At 42.9% G+C, this 17,681-nt stretch overlaps 1 protein-coding gene across 5 annotated transcripts in view; it reads right to left on the minus strand.

The window, feature by feature from the left end:
* RNF38 (ring finger protein 38) overlaps positions 1 to 17,681 on the minus strand; it is a 724,979-nt gene that overhangs the window by 307,823 nt on the left and 399,475 nt on the right. For all 5 annotated transcript variants that reach the window (XM_069237710.1, XM_069237731.1, XM_069237718.1 and 2 more), the window contains one exon: positions 12,320 to 12,533. In XM_069237710.1, the coding sequence (XP_069093811.1) occupies positions 12,320 to 12,533 (214 nt within the window). The remainder of the gene's footprint in view (positions 1 to 12,319; positions 12,534 to 17,681) is intronic.

The following is a 17,681-nucleotide window of genomic DNA, read 5'->3' on the forward strand; positions in this document are numbered from 1 at the left end:
AAGCGTCGAAGATTCTTTAATGGGTTTTGTGAAATATATGTTGATGGTTGGTAATTTCGTCTTACGGAGACTCACCACTGGGTCAAAAGGTTCATCGACCTAAAACGAGTCCTGATGTGTATAATTTAACATAGACGGACGCGTTATCAGTTCTGGTAGCAGAGTACGGTTTGGCCCTTGGGGGCCCTAGGACGGAGTTTTCATTGTTAATTTTGTTTTCTGTGATAATGAAATTTGGCAAAACAATGAGTGGCTAGGTTCACCATGGGCTTTCCTGGGATCTCGGAGCCTGCCTAAGATGAGTTGGGAATGTTCTCGGCGCCATAGTATGTGTGGTTAGGGTCTTTGCGCTTGCTCAAAGCTTATGCATCTTGCAGAAGATTGTGAAGATTTGTGTGTATTTAGGCCAAAATAAGTGTCGTTTAGCAGGAGTGGGCGTACTCTACAGTATGAGAGTAGGGAAGTCGGCGTACTTCATGTGAATGCAGCGCTTATTGTTCAAAATTATCCACGTGGTTGGTAAAGGTACAGGCCTGTTGAGGTCTAAGACTCCGGAGTAGGATGAAAAATATGGTTTATGTTGTAATCTGTGCGATTTAATAGGTCAATCGGGCGTGGTTGACAAGTCAAGTTTGAGTCACAACGTATGTGTGAAACCTTCGATGGAGATTTAACAAGTTCTAAAGTGCACTAGAAGGAGTCATTGACAAGTCGAGAGTAGGATTTGCGGGTCGAATTCTGCTTGCATATGAGGGAACTGAGAAGGATAGAGTAGCTGCCGAGGCTTCAAGTGAAATCTCTGTAAAGTTCTGAAGCGAATGCGTTACCCTTCCTGTAGTCAATTGGCAGATTTGTATTGTCATTTAAGGTGTTTGCAATAAATCGCATTAGTTTGTATGAGTTGTAAGAAGTTAGTGAGGTGTGGACAAGCCGCAAGACTGTCAGCTGCAGTGTGTATGAGTGTGACGTCAGTGGTGCCGCGCTGGGATAGGTCAGATGTTGAGAGGGGTCGCGCACGGATTGGCTGCCGTTCGTGAGAGGCAATAGGGTGAGCAAAGGGCAGGTGAAGAGTGTCCTGGGAACTAAGCCGTTTCCTGATTAAATCTAAACTAGAATGAATTTTGTTAAAGCATTCAAAAGCGCTTTGAGGGGAGATGTGTATATCGTTGCAACAGATGGGGAATCTACACCGCCCGAGTGTACTCCAGCTTATACAGTTATGGAGGAAAAAGGTGTTGCACCTTGTTTGTGGTTAAAACAATGGCGCAAGTTGACAGAAAAAGAAGGGTGTCTAGCGTTTCCGGAACATGGGACGTTCAATCAAAAGGTATTAGAAAACTTGAGGTGGATGTTAAGTACACAGAAACCACCTCCGAGACCGGCACAATACGAGGCTCTAGCGATCTGGGATCTGATGGCTCTTAAACATAGGCAGGAAAGGTTTCACAGGAGATTGACAAGAGCAGAGAAGTCGTATGCAGAAGCTAGATGGGATAAACGAGAATAAGATGTGGAGACGGGGAATCGTAGATGGGTTAAAGCTGTTTCCAGCGATAACACAGGGAGAAGAGACTCAGGGAAAGAAAGCTTCTTGCAAAACTAACCAAGGCTCAGACAAAGTTAAAGAACAAAAAAAGACCTGGGAAGAAGAGGATGATTCAGAGGATGAGGAGTTTATGGATAGGTTACTGCATGACCGACCACCACCTTATGCGGTGAGTGACAATGTTCCGAGCACTAGCTTGGATCCTGGGAACCAGACACAGGAGAAGGGAGTTACTGATACGGTACAGACTAGCGATACAGCTTCGATACAGAATGGTGACAGTGTACCTACTACACCAGACGTACCGATACAGTTACAACCTCCACCACAGATAAAAATAATTTATCCCGATGTTCCAGTACTCGAGACTACTACGAACTTGGTGGTGCCGCCAGACCCGATATATACAAAACCAAGACTGGTTCAGATTGAGTCAACCCCACAGTTAGTGTCACAACCACCACAACTGATACCGGGGTATAACCCAGTAGCGGGTCCTTTGAAAGAACCTGCACCAGGATTATTAGAGCAGACCTATGCTGTTGAAGCTCCTAGAAGCCTGGGATCAGGTCAGACACCTGCCGCAATATCACTACCTATCACTGTTGGTCCCCCAGTACCGTTATATGCCCAAGAGAGAACAAGGACATGTGAACAGGGAATCATGACCCATGAAACCATAAGAGGAGGGTCTATTAGAACTCCACAAATAATGGCCCAGGGAGGTCAGGTTTCTGAGCGATCAAGACCCTTAATGGACCTCAGTCCAATAGGGGCACCTCTTGAGGCAATGCGGCAAGCAGGTTTGGGAGTCTTGACTCCTCAAACCATGAGTACAAATACCTCATATACTCCAATGATACATACAGGGAACATTTCACTGCAGGGTTTTACAGTACAACAGTTAAATGAGTGGTTGGAGAAAACTTGTACATCACAAAAGGCTACAGCAACTACAGTAACCGAAGTCAATCCTGAAAAAGAAAAACCAGATGAATACCTGAATCTGGTACGGCTAGGTGCAGAAGCTGCTGAGTTGGTGGAAGGAACAATGGGGGTGAATAGGTTAGAATCTTACACTGAGGCAGAACTGAGATACTTATGCCCTAAGATTACCAAAGAAGTGGGAAAAATACACCAGAGATTAACGAATCTGGCAGATAAATACAACATCAATATTGGGAACACGAAACATTTGAAACGAAGCTACAGATTAGACTTCGACACAAAAGATTTTGAACACATGAGATCCGCAGGTATGAAGACACACCTGAAAGAATTGCTGCAGAGTGCGCAAATTTGGGGAGCTTTAGGGAAATGGGAAAACAGATGGGCAAAGAAAAAAGACAAAGGGAAGAGGGATAGCCCAGGGTCTATCGAAACAGCGACCGCACCCAATCTGAATTCAGTAAAAATCCTGCCCATGAGAGAAACAGCTGGTGGTGTTTTAGTCCATGTGCCATGGTCCAGGGGAGATATTTTGTCTTTTACAAACGATTACCCGAGGTTGAGTGAAAAACCGATCGAGTGGTATCAGCAGACAGATAGATTTGTGAAGCTCGCAAAATGTCTTTGGGAGGACTTGAATACTTTATTTGAGATTATTGTCCCACCAGATTTGTGGCTTGAGTGCAAAAGAGGGGTGGATTGGCCCACAAAGGAACCGGCAAGGGATAAAGCGACGGGAGCACCTTCTTAAGAGGTGATGAAATATTATCATAAAGTGATTGAGTTTTTGAAAAAAAGGTGTCACCGAAGGTGACCGATTGGCAGAAAATCGACCGGACTTCGCAAGAGGTTAAGGAGTCAATACATGCCTATTATGAGAGATTGTTAAAAGCATTTAAACATTACAGTGGTACTGAAACGATCGAGCCGAAGGACATGAATCATCTTGTGTTCAGATTTGTTGAAGGGCTGAGACCAGAGGTTGGTCAGATGATTAAGAACCATTTGATTTGTTGGCAAGCTAAACCGATTGATGAGGTGTTGCAGTATGCGAAATACTGTAGTGATGAAATTGAGTTAAAACAGAAAAAGCTGAAAGAAAAGGTGATGGTGATGCAGATAAGAGCTGCACAGGCTGGAATTCAGGGAAATGGTGTTCAGCAAATGATGCATCAGCAACCGCAAATGAACGGTGGATTTCAGGTACAGCCGAGAGGTAGAGGTCGAGGCTTTGTGAGTCGTAATTTAGACATGAATAATGTTGCCATTCAAAATGATGGGCAAGTAGTGAAGAGGATGTCACCATGTCACGCGTGCGGGGGCATGGGACATTGGAAGCGGGATTGTCCAAATATGGTGCATGATGGTACAGTTCAGCAGAGCATGAATGTTGGGGCACAACAGAATCCACGAGGTCCAAGAATGAGACAACAAAATCAGAATTATCAAAATAATTTGACGCAGATGTCAGGGGTACAACCCATGCAGCAAATGCAGACGCCATGGTTCCAAACTGTGTCAGTACAACCAATGCAACAGCAGATTCCTATGGTGCCTAGACAGCAAATGCAGTTACCTCTAGCCCCGATGGGTCAGCAACAGGTGATGCTTCCTCAGCAGGTCACAGGTCAGGTTTCGAGTCAAAACAACACTGTGCAACAATTCCCATTGCGAGGTGAAAATGAGACGAATGACGAATGGTCAGATGACAGTTCAGACAGTGAAGAGTGTAGGCTCGCAGCCTCGTTAGAAGTAGATCAGAGAGGCCCATATGTAGAAGGAAAAGTAATGGGCTATAAGGTTTCATTTTTGGTTGACACTGGAGCTACACGCTCTACAGTCCGCAGTGTGGAAGTACCAAGGTTACCTTTATCAGGACGCACAATACGAGTGGTTGGTGTGGCTAATCAATATTTGACAAATCCAATTACCGATCCAGTACAGGTTGAAATTGGAAATTTCCAAGGCCTGCATAGGTTTGTCGTATGCGACTCAAGTCCAGTATCCCTGCTGGGAAGGGACTTACTATGCAAAACTAAATGTTTAATTACCTGTTCCAACGATGGAATAGAAGTTCAGACAAACAGTGATGATGAAGGTGATGAGGACCAGCTCATAGGAGGAGGGGAGACGAGCGAAGATTACCCTCTAATTACCTTATTCCCAGTGTTCACACTAATCGACTTATCTGCTGTCCTACAAGGGTCCGTAACAGAGAGAGTGTGGGATCTGACAGGAAAAGAGGTTGGATTAATTAAAGGAGTTAAACCAGTCAAGGTGCAGATAAAACCAAATGCAGAATTCCCACAAGTACCACAATATCACATGACTCAAGACGTACTCATTGAAGTGACACAGATTATTGCAGATTTTCTCAGGCAAGGAGTTTTGAAAGAAGTTTTGAGCAGTCCATGTAACTCACCTATTATGGGTTTGAAAAAGCCCTGTGGGAAGATTCGGATTGTGCAGGATTTGAGAAAAATAAATGAAATTGTGATAAAATGCTGCCCTGTGGTTCCTAACCCAGCGGTAATAATGTTCCAAGTTCCTTGCGATGCTGAATGGTTTACCGTAGTAGACCTATCACAAGCATTTTTCTCAATACCACTGCATGAGGAAAGCCAATTTTTGTTCAGTTTCAAATTCCTAGATAAGGTGTACAGTTGGTGCAGAATCCCTCAAGGGTTTTCTGAGTCGCCATCTATCTTTAATCAGATCTTAAAGAAGGATTTGGAACCTCTTGTACTACCTTTTAATTCAACCCTTGTGCAGTACATTGATGATTTGTTGATTGCATCCAAAACCAGAGACAGTTGCAAATATGATACCATTGCATTATTGAACCATTTGGAAAAAAACCGGCATAAGGTGTCACCTAAGAAGCTGCAGTACTGTCAGAAAGAAGTAAAATATTTGGGGCATCTAATTGAGAAGGGATCCCGAAGAATATCAAAGGAGAGAATAACAGCTGTCATACAAATGAATCCCCCAACAACAAAAAGAGATGTCAGGATGTTTTTGGGAATGGTGGGTTATTGCCGCCAATGGATACCCAATTTCTCAATCATTGCAAAACCCTTAAAACTGACAGGAAAAGATGTCAAAGATGAGCCATATACAATCACTTTGACAAAAGAAGGACTTGAGTCATTCCTTGAGCTGAAAGAATGCATGTGCAGGGCCCCAGTATTAGGGATGCCTGATTATGAAAAACCTTTTCTGTTGTTTTGTCATGAACGTGATGCTTGTTCTTTGTCTGTTTTAACACAGGTCCACGGAGATGCAAATCGCCCTGTAGCATATTTTTCAGCTACTTTGGACCCTGTCGCAGCAGCCCTACCGGGTTGTTTGCGAGCAGTTGCAGCAGTTGGTCAAAGCATTTCCCAATGTGAGGGCATAGTAATGGGATACCCTATGACAGTTTTGGTTCCACATTCTGTTGAAATCTTGTTGACAAGAACGAAAACACAGCACATGACAAATGCACGACTTACCAAATATGAGACGATTATTTTGGGATCACCAAATGTTACACTGAAAAGATGCACAGTACTGAACCCGGCAACTCTGCTTCCCAATGAAAATACAGAAATCAAAGAGGGGGAAGAATTTGAGCATGATTGTATCGAGGTGACTGACCTCTGTACCAAACCTCGCCCAGACATACAGGACACCCAATTAAAAGAAAATGATTGCATTATGTTCGTGGATGGGTCCTGTTTAAGAGATTCAACTGGAACATTAAGAGCTGCCTATGCAGTGTGTACAATGTCTGGCATAGTCGAAGCCTCCTGGCTTGAAAAGGTATTTTCAGCACAAGTGGCAGAATTAATAGCTCTTACAAAGGCCTGCCATGCTGCTGTAAATTTAAAGGTTACAATTTATACTGACAGTAGGTATGGATTTGGAATTGTACATGATTTTGGTCAGATCTGGTCACAAAGGGGTTTCATGACCTCTTCCGGATCACCTGTGAAAAATGGAGAACAGATAAGAGATTTGTTACATGCAATTCAGTTACCTCTTGAAGTTGCCGTGGTAAAGTGCAGTGCTCACACCAGATCACAAGACTTTGTGTCAATGGGGAATGATTATGCAGATCAGGTAGCAAGATTTTGTGCATTAAATTGTATATCATTCAAAGAACAGTGGGAATTGCTATCTCAGCCTGAAAATGACACAACTTTGAATCTAGCATTACAAGTGGTTGATACTTTAGATGAGTTAAAGACACTACAAAACCGTGCTAACAAAGAAGAAAAACGCTCCTGGCAGAAAATGTAATGTACACAAAGAGCAGATGATATATGGGTCTCAGATGATGGAAAATTGGTCTTACCTAATAGTCTACTGTCACAATTTGCCCGAATATATCATGGGCAAGCACATTTAGGAAGAGACGCCATGATCAGATCTTTTAAAGTTGATTGGTTTAATCCAAAATTCAGACATACCGCAGAAATTACTTGTCACAGGTGCATCATCTGTCAACAGATGAATGCTGGAAAAGGAACAGTGGTAAATTTGAGCCACATTGGAAGAGCTGGAGGTCCATTTAATAGGATACAAATGGATTTCATTGAAATGCCTGTTTGTGGAGGATTGAAGTACGTGTTGGTGATTGTGTGTGTTTTCAGTCATTGGATTGAGGCATACCCTACACGTAGAAATGACAGTCTCACAGTTGCAAAACTATTGCTGAGGGAATTAATACCACGATTCGGGTTCCCGGTTTCTATAGAATCAGATAGGGGAAGACACTTCGACAATGTGGTGATCAAGCTTCAGTGTGCAGCACTCAACATCGAGCAGAAGTTACACTGTAGCTATCGCCCTGAAGCATCAGGACTAGTTGAACAGATGAATTTTACCTTAAAATCAAGAATAGCGAAAATGTGTGCAGCAACAAACATGAAGTGGCCAGATGCATTACCGCTAGTACCGATGTCCATGAGAAACACACCAGATAAGAAAACAGGATTGTCCCCCCATGAAATCCTCATGGGTAGGGCAATGAGGCTACCAGCGGTACCTGCAAATGCACTAGTGAATATTACAGATGATATGGTGTTGGATTACTGCAAAAATTTAGCTGACGTGATACGCTCTTTCTCTCACCAGGTAGAAGCTAACACGTTACCATCAATCGGCGAACCAGGACACTCTCTTCAAGCTGGAGATTGGGTGGTTGTCAAGATACACGTAAGAAAATCGTGTCTTGAGCCGCGTTGGAAAGGGCCATATCAAGTGATATTGACAACCACTATTGCTGTGAAGTGTGCCGGGGTTCCCAACTGGATACATGCCAGCCACACAAAGAAGGTAACGTGTCCTGTTGAAGAGGAACTTGAAAATTCCGGTACAGCAACTTCGAGAGAAGAAGTCTCAGAATCAGAGATCAGTCAAGAAGGATCTGAGACTACAGGAGAGCCCGCTGAGAACAGCCGCGTCCCTCACACTATCAGAGAGCTCGAGAGAGGTGACGGAGTGCCAACCTCAGTGGAGGCAGCAGGAGAACAAAGACAAGGAGAAGTTCTCCCAGAAGCAGACGAATACAATTCAGAACCAGAATACAGTATTGAACAAGAAGGAGAGAGAGACGGAATAGTGACAAATCCAAATCAAAACGAATCAGACTCTTCTGATCGAATTCCAAGCCTATCGAGAGAAAACACCATATCACAAGAGGAGGGTGCTGTCCAACGTCCTGAAGGAAATCACCGAAGCAAGACACATAGAGGTGATACATGGCCAGAAAAGTCGCCTGTTAGAATAAGAAAATTAACGAACGAGACAATAATAGAAGAAAGCGATATCTCACAGGTGGATGATCTGAGTGAAGGGGAACAGCAAGGTGAACGAAGATTAAAAAGAAAGAGAATAGCAAACCAAAGGTATACAGGTCCTGAATGGGCATATGCTACAACCTCTGAGTGGCAACAAGAATTCTTGGCATTCTGTTTTGATCGAGAAGTACCTGGCCAATACTACGGTACCTGAAGGAAAACAACAGGAGAACTGTGCAGAAGAATATATCGAAAGAAAAGAGACTTTATAAACTTACCAGAAAGAGACAATTAAAACCTGGATTTGACTTATAAGAAACCTGATTACAACAAGCTGCTATCCTGAATTGACAAAAAGGGTCCTGGAGTGAGAGAAGACGCTGTAAATACGCAGAAAGAGTTTGCCATCTTAAGTTGATTGTTGATCTGCTATTCTGATTCTATACAAACATGGCTTATAGCAACAAAGGAAGTAAAGTGTGTGGTTGGTTAGGACTTATGATAGGTGTTGTATGCGCAATAATAATTGTGGGAGTGATTGTAGGAATGCCGTGGAGAGAGAGTGAAACTATTAATGCAACTTCAAAACCTGAGACTACCACTACAACTAATAAATTATCACCGTGGGAGAAATTCGAACAAGATACTAAACATCTTCATGAGGGAACTAATACGAAGAGGGAACTTTCTACTAATGTCTTCTATCGCTTATTAAGTGAGTATGTGGAAACTATGGATACGAGAGATTGTTATGTGTGTACTAAAATTCCTTCATCTGTACAGGAGGGGGTTACTTATCATAGTCTCCCTCTTACTTATGGAATTAGCTGCAGCCTGTTACTAACGAGATTCTATAATCCAGAGCATGTACAATACTTCTATTCGAATCTAGATGTTGTGTTTTCTTTTGTGCCTGTAATTGAATTCCTAAATAAGCTAGCTAAAGAGCATGATATAAAATTAGTAAGAGGATTCTTTGAGCCAACGCTAACATTTGGAACTGCTTATGCACACCGCAACAATTTAACATGCTTACTGTCTTCTGTAGAGAAAAGCTTTTTAGATCACACAGATGATAGACGCAAAGCATTAAAAGAGAAATTAGAAAAAGGTTTAGAAAAACGTACTTATGCAAATGATTATGCTTTCACTGCCATTAAAACACAAGGCAAGTTAGCTATAGATGCATTACACGTAGGTAGGCTATGTATATACAGACCAAAATCTGATCAAGACAATTTGTTTGTGGGTACGAGTGAATGTAGGCATGTGTTTTTGTTTCAGAGTAAATGGACCTTCATGTTAAATGGACAAGACCCAGCGATTCCTGGAATCTATTACATCTGTGGGTTAAATGCATATTATCGTCTCCCAAAGGGATGGTATGGGACATGTTATTTGGGAATAGTTTTCCCAAAGATATACCAGATTGATGACTTAAAACAGATATCTAAATCTTCTGAAATACAACATTCTAGACAAAAACGAGAATCAGTGGCGGCTGTCATTGGTGACATATTTGGAGCAATAATCCCATCAGTTGGGGTTATCTTGAATTCTATGAAAATTCAAAAGTTGTCTACTATTGTGGATAACATGCTGACAAACTTTACAGGAGCAATATTATTAATGGATACTGAACTCGCTGCAGAAAGAGCTATGACTCTTCAAAATCGGCTTGCTTTAGACATTCTTTTAGCAAAGAATGGAGGTGTGTGCAAAATGCTTAATGAACGTCACTGCTGCTCTTACATACCTGATAATAGTAAGAAAATTAGAAACATGCTTACTAACCTGACTAGAGATAGTGCAGATTTGAAGGAACTGAAAGAACCTGGAGTTTGGGAAAAGTTTGGAAAAGGAATTGCCCGGGTAGGAAACTGGTTTACCAATATTTGGACTGGTGTTCTTGAAAAAATTATGTTGGGCCTACTAATTGTTTTAATTTGTCTATTAGGATTATGGGGAGCATGCAAAATTAATGACAAAATTAGAAGAAACTTGTCAAAAAGAATCAAACAGAATGAAGAAAGTGAAAGAGAGAAAATGTTCAATGAAATGTGGGAAAGTTCACATAAAGGGCAAGATGTTGAAATGCGCATTATGCGCAAGGTGAAAAATTGAAAATCAAGAATTGTGTGATGACGTGCGTCATCAGAGGAGGGACTGAGAGAGCGTAGTATAATTATCATATATTATAGACGTGAAACACTTACACTTGGCAAAGCAATATTAATAAATAATAATTAAAATGCATTAATAAACGTGAAGATTTACTCATCTATGAACACTAATGTTGAATAATAATAATAATAATAAGGTATATGCATTATTACAATCAAAACTGTATTCATTAAAACGTGTATGTCTTAAGTTAGCATGAGTTGCGAACTCGCCGTGCAACTCTCATTTAAAGCTTATTTTTCCTGCTTTTCTGTGTGCGGACTCGCAAATGACTATGACCTAGCTATTGTTCTTTTCTGTATTAACTTGAAACATGGAGGAATCTTCCCATCCGCATGCTAGCAGTTTTAGTATAAAAGATATGTGCTTCGAAACAGTAATGGACACTCTCAAGGACGATGAGACGAGGGGAAAAGAACTCCTGACCCGAGACGTGTGCCAAGATGGTGAAGTAACCCCGGACGTACCACCTACGAAAAATGCTGATTATGAAGACCAATTGAAAGACAATTCAATATCAAGAAATAACAAATGCATTACTTAATGAATAATTTGATTGGTTACCAATGATGGGGTGTAGCTAATAACCAATAGAATTTTAGGGGAATGTATTATGGGAAAAGGGATAAAAACTCATGACACAAGAGACGAAAAGCAGTTAGGAAGGGATGACATCAATTGCATCTAGAAACTCTGTCACTCTATTTGGTGATTTGAGACTTAGACAAAATTATCATAGCCTATAACCCACCCTATTATACTTTCCTCCATATGAGGAGAGTGTCCCTTGATTCCATTTAGATAGATTGACGGTGAACCATCTGATGTCCTGAAGACGAAGACTGATCTTGAATGCTGACTTAACTTGAGGAGGGTAATTATAAATGCTAACAGAATCTATATGCCTTTCTTTCTAGGTACCAACTGCTGTATGTTTATTTAGGTATCTTAGTTAAGATGTTTTCCAAATTGATATTCTAAATTGTTTTTGCATGAAGCCCAACATGCTAATGCTCATCTGAGGTTAGATGAGGTATTCATTTGACGGACGGAACTGACGTGACTGACATGTAGCTATGCTGAACTGATATTCTGTTGTTTATCATGCACTATGGTCTATTCTCTTCTAACATGTCTATTCTATGATCCCGATCATCGCATTGTTGAAAGTTCATCATGATTGCCACTTTGTGATTGTGCTTATATGCTTCTTGGTTTTAAGAATAATACGTTTATTATTAGATTGTAAGCAATAGGGAATAAATTCACAAATTCTTCCTTTAAGATGTGGTTATTTGAGTCAGAAAACAAGTGAATGCGTCGAAGATTCTTTAATGGGTTTTGTGAAATATATGTTGATGGTTGGTAATTTCGTTTTACTGGAGACTCACCACTGGGTCAAAAGGTTCATCGACCTAAAACGAGTCCTGATGTGTATAATTTAACATAGACGGACGCGTTATCAGGACTAAAAACTGTCAGTTCGAACATGTACACCAAAAATAATGAAGGCATAAAATCGGTCACAGTGAACCATCAGATCTTTAGGAGCTGTGCACACATCTGCACGCAGGTGGTTTTTTGATAAATATTTTTTGTAGTCTTCTCAAAGTAGCTTTGAATGTTATTAGGAAAGAACTTTATAGAAGTATTCAGACTTTAAAGTGTGTTTAAGGACAAGCCCCAAACTGCCTCTTGAAGTGTAGAACATTCAAACTAGTTAAATCACACATAATATCGTGAATTCTTTCAGTTCAACAGCTATTTAAACAATTATTTTCAGTCAACTTTGGAACGTATGACTACTGTACATCTATCAGCATCGGTTAGGACTTTTCTCCAGCACATTTCATACCTGTTCGTGAATGTCCACCATCACAGCATTTTGCTGAGGTGGGTGAGCGGCTGGGTGCAGCATACGTGGGGATACATTTGGTGGATGAAAAGCTCGAGGTTCTTCGATGGCCTGCTGCTGTCCATATGAAACGTGATGGTAATTTTCATCTTGACCAAGAGAGTTATGGCGAGAGAGACGATCCCTCCTCCCTCTCTGGCGCCTCACAGGAGGGCTGCAAGACAAAGGAAAGGAAGATTGCACATGTATGTAAAATTTGAGATTTTATATAAGCAATAACAGGTTGGAAACTATAAATACCTAAGAAACCAGAAAAAAGTTTTGCCTTATTGGAAAGGCTCGAGTTTAAAATTAACAGAATAATTGTAAACACTGCAAAACAGAATGAAACAAAATCTCCGCTTACTGTAGAAGGAGGTTATATTTTGGATGCATAAGCCCCACAGTGAAGGTTTTTCTACCATATTATCTAGCAGGCTTCCAGAATCTACGGGACTCAATTAACAGAAAGGTCAGTTTTACTTCCCAGTTCACAGCAAAGTGTAATGACCAAACTAAATAAACTGATTAAAGTGATGAGTCGGGTTAAAAATACAATGAAAACTCTTTGGCGATGAGGTAGAGGCAATTTATGAAGGCTGCACCTAGACTGCCATTGCCAGCTCTGGCCAGTAACGTAATGTTTTACCAGCAATTCTATTTCAGGACCGAAGGCAAAGATTATGTACAACTGTATTTTTACTCCAGCAACACTGAAAACGTACTAACTACATTTTTCAGAACCAAAGGGAAATAAACAAAAGCATTTCAGCAAATCGGCATCCCCGTCTCTTCATGAGGATTGAGAGCATTTCCTGCCCCTCTTAATTGTTGCTGGTCCAGCAGCAGATAAGTACCTTTCCTCACTGTACCTCAGCTATCTTTCTGTCACTGTGCTGGTTTTCGTTAGCTCGTTGATATACTATATCGACTTTTGCTGTAACGTCCTTTAAAGGGGTCTTTTTCACTTTTGCCTCTTGCAAAGGGTGTGCCCCTAATTCGGTTTTTGTGCTGGGTGAACCCTCTAAGCCCATCTTGGCCTTGTAAGTAAAATATCAACCCTTGCCAATCCTTACCATACCACCACTTTGTGGTCCCTCACCTGCCCCTGCCAGTTATTATTACCCTTACCTGCATTTAATTGATCCTTTCAGGCTACAGTAGGTACGAGGGGGGAAATATTCCAACTTCCAAGCGTAGGAGACTACATTAGTTGCTTGGGATGTGCAGCTAGCAGAGGCCATTGACACCTCAATGCATTGTCCTCTGCCCTGGCACAGCTGAAAAAGACTGATAGAGCCGTAAGCCCGAAGCCCTGAACCCCTCTACATGGGACAGACCAACCAGGACCCTCAGTGGCACAAGAACCTTCGAGGTAACCCAAGAGTGCACCCAAATGACCAACTCTAAGGAGAATGCCTTTGCAAGAGAGAAGCCTGCCTTCCTGGCCAAAGATTTCTCCTGCCCAGGACCCTCAGAAACACCACTTCAACCCTCTTCCTGGGAACCCATGCTCCTCTCAGGAAGACCCCGATTCCCTCCCCAGGATCCAATGGCGACAAAGATCCCAACTGCCTCTGCACACACAACCCAATAACCCCCCAGTGCTGTACTCATGCCCCTTGGGAAATCCGGTTATTATAAACATGCTTAACCAAGATGACATTCACCATCCAGGTTCTACTGAATGAGTCCTAACCGATCAGGTGGTGCCTTATATGGTGGGACCTCTATGTCAACCACGAGAAAAAGATGACCAAAATGTTCTACCCAAGTGCCCATGTCTGTCCTTGAAGGGCTTGGGGGCCCTTACCTCAGGAGATGGACACAAATGGCCACATTCTTGGATAAATATCTGAAGGACCTCAAGAAAGACACTGATCGTTCTCGGTTGTCCCGCCAAGATAAGCTTCTTGACATAGCAAGGCTGCTAACTAAGATTTTAGAGCTGGCCGAGGAGGCCAAGCAGTCTGGCTATCTAAAATCCCCTGAAACCTTGTCAGGTTGGGCCCAATAGGTAATCATATTTTTGGGGAATGCCAAATGCGCAATATCTATGGAAAAACGTAGCTCTCTTCTCATCAAAGTGGACCCAAAAATATGGAGGCCTGGCCTCCAAAGAAGCAAGAGTTGTGGCCCTTGGAAGTTTCTTATTAGAACCCTTCATAGAAGAGCTAGGGAAGTTCGGAGCCACTGTTCTCTCCCTAGACAAGGCCAAGGTTTCTATAAAGGTCTTTGCCAATAAGGTTTTGCCAGGGCTAGTAGAGGAAGGGGGTGCTCAGCCACTCACTTATGTAACACCTCCCAGCATGCCCAGCATGGCCAGTATGCTAGACATGGTTTGTACCAGAACCAAGCCCAGTTTTGGGGCGTATTTCCACTCAAGAGGTTACAGAAATAATGAGATACAGCAGAGGCATTTCCAGAGGCTCAGCTAATGCCAATTCATAATCCGGTAAATCCAAAAGATTAGACTCGGGGTTCACTTGTGGGAAGACTGGAAATGTTTGCCCACAACTGACATCAGTTAACCTCAGATGCATAGGTTCTTTAGACTATCAGGGGCTTCCTCATAGAATTCTATGGGTCTCCCACCAAGCGCACCTCTCCCTTCCACTTTGGTCTTTTCCGAGGCACTAGCTTATTGCATCGATCAGGGAGCTGGAAGCAAAACAGGCCATTGCTCGATCTTCCCTCCACTCCAGAGGCTTCGTCAGCAAAATTTCCCTTGCAGAAAAGAAAGTCAAATGTTTCCGACTGGTAATAAATCTTTCAAGATTCAACGAGTAGCTGGTGTATTGTCACTTCAAGGTGAAGGGTATTTATCTCCTTGTGGGGATACCCTGCCCGCGCACTAGTTAGCTCGTCAGGACCTAAAAGAAATATCTGGAAATTTCCATTTTTGCTCCACACTGCAGATTCCTGCAGTCTGAGTGGCATCACCAAGTGTTAAACTTCATCATTCTTTTCAGACTATCATCTGCACCATCGTGCTTCACAAAAGTCCTCAAACCAGCTGTAGAGCTCTTCCAGTCACAGGGCATTAGGATGATAGTCTATTTGGATGACATCTTACTCATGCATCAGTCACAGGAGACACTGAAAACACATTATTCAATGACGCTCACTCTTTTAGAGACTCTAGGGCTTGTTATTAACCATGAGAAATCAGAGACAAACCTCTCCCAAACAATACAATTCTTGTGCTTTGATTTGAGATGATTACATTCCAGAACTCTGTATCACAACAGAAAATAGCAAAGATTCAACAGGAGCTCAGAAGAGCACTCTCCAATCCCATATCCTCCATCAGACAGCTTGCACAGACAGTAGGGCACCTATCCTCTTCATACATGCTATTTTCCTCCAGGGCCAGACCACTTCATTACAGAACACTCTAATACCTCAAGGCTTCCCACGTCAGGAAGGGCCTCACATACTTGCAGCTTATCCCACTGTTGGAGGAGGCCAAAGAGGAGATCTGATGATTGCTCATCCAGAATCTGTTGTAAGAAAACAGACTTTTGCAGGTTTCCCTCCACTTCTTGCCCCCATTTGGACTACTAGCTGCTAGGTTAAGGACTTTGAAGGGGCACTGGAGCCTGATAACCAGGCCCCAGTACCAGTGCTCTCTCAATAAATTGCAGAATGTGAAATGGTATCCTCAATTGGCAAGTACTTTAGCCCCCTTATTGGTCCCTGGTACATGGTACCAGGGTTACTCATGGAATGGGTGTTAAAGGGGTCACCAGGGCCTGAAGCACTGTTGTGTCATCCTGAGTGACTCAAGTAAACTACTGACAGCAGGCCTGCCACTGCAGACTGTAGGAGCAGTGCAAACTGCTCAAACTCCACTGTGGCCACACAGTACTATCTCTGATATATGTCAGTCACCCCTAAGGAATGCCTCCTGAGCCCAGAAGGCAAAGTGCATTATATTGAAGGTGTAGACTTACAAGTGCAAGCTCATATGTCCATATAGTGGCCTTTTCTATTTAAGGCTAAAATAAGTGAATGACGGTCCACAGGACAACACAGGTTGGCAACCGGGCAAACTCTAAGTCGCAAGTTCCAATATGGTACTGCCGAAATGGGTGTTTGGTATCAATTAAGGTGCCTTCTCACCCCTGACATGAATCTTGTGTCAACAGTGTTGTGGCATGGACCCAGAAAGCAACTTCGAGGTTGCCTATTGAGTTATCCAAGGTTTCCCGTTCTCTGGCTGCCAGCTTGCAGCTGCCAAGACAGGATTCTCGCCGCCTGGTCAGAAGTGTGAACACTACCAGGAGTCAGAACAATAGCCTGGACAGGAAAGAGGTCACACCTCCCTTCCACCTTGGAAGGCTAGTGAAGTGGCACATCTAGGGGGTGAACTTCAAAGGACACTCAGTCTCTGGTATGCAAGCTGGCTATCCACTGGAGGACAAAGCAGTCCCACTGCCCCCAGGCATATTTGGACCCAGGACAACGGGAAACGTAGTCAAGGGGTGTACACCGCCAGAAGCTAGTCACACCTCTAGGGGGAGCAGCCTGGTCTGTACAGCCGAGGGAGACTTCTGCCATCTTGAAAAGTGACAAAATAGAGGGTTTGGAGTAGAAAAGGTGCCACACCCCAACAGATGTGGTCACATCAGATGTGGATTAGCAGCTGGGGCTAGTAGCCCATTACCTACTTGCATCAACATCCTTAAAACCCCATAATCTAGGATTTAAGGGACTCTCCTGCTGACAGAACCTCACATCTGCAAAAACTTCTGAAGGAAGGAAAGGAAAAGACCCACATCAACAACAGGAACCTGCGCTAACAAACAGTGTGATACCTTAAACCTGCGGCAAACTTCCTGGAACTGCATGGCTGTGACTCATCCTGTACCAAAAACTGCTTCCCCCAGCAAGAAGGAACCCTTTGTGAGCTAAAGGCAACACCAAACTCCCTTGGACTAGTGGCACTAGTCCCCTGGCCAGTTAGGTCACCACCACCTTTACTCAACGCTGCAACTTGAGGGCACCCAAACACCTTCATCTGACATCACATGTAGTTCTGTTCTTGGGTTCTTGCATCTGCTTCCTCACCCGCACCATCTCAGTGGTAAAACCAGCAACTGCAGCTCCCGTTCAGCACCAAGGATAGTCAAGCAGACCTCTGCACCCGAGATGCCCAAGCTAAGTGGAGTTGTTCTGCCTCATTAATCCTAGTCCAAGGGCCCACACAAGCTTATCCCCCAGTGGGCTCCCACGAACTCGACCTCCAAGTGGCCGAGTGTCACAAGTACCATTTTTTTAGTACCCAGGGCTCCCACCTTCAGCACCAAGGACAGCCAGG

This window comes from Pleurodeles waltl, chromosome 1_2 (assembly GCF_031143425.1).
Source record: "Pleurodeles waltl isolate 20211129_DDA chromosome 1_2, aPleWal1.hap1.20221129, whole genome shotgun sequence".
Taxonomy (NCBI): Eukaryota; Metazoa; Chordata; class Amphibia; order Caudata; family Salamandridae; genus Pleurodeles; species Pleurodeles waltl.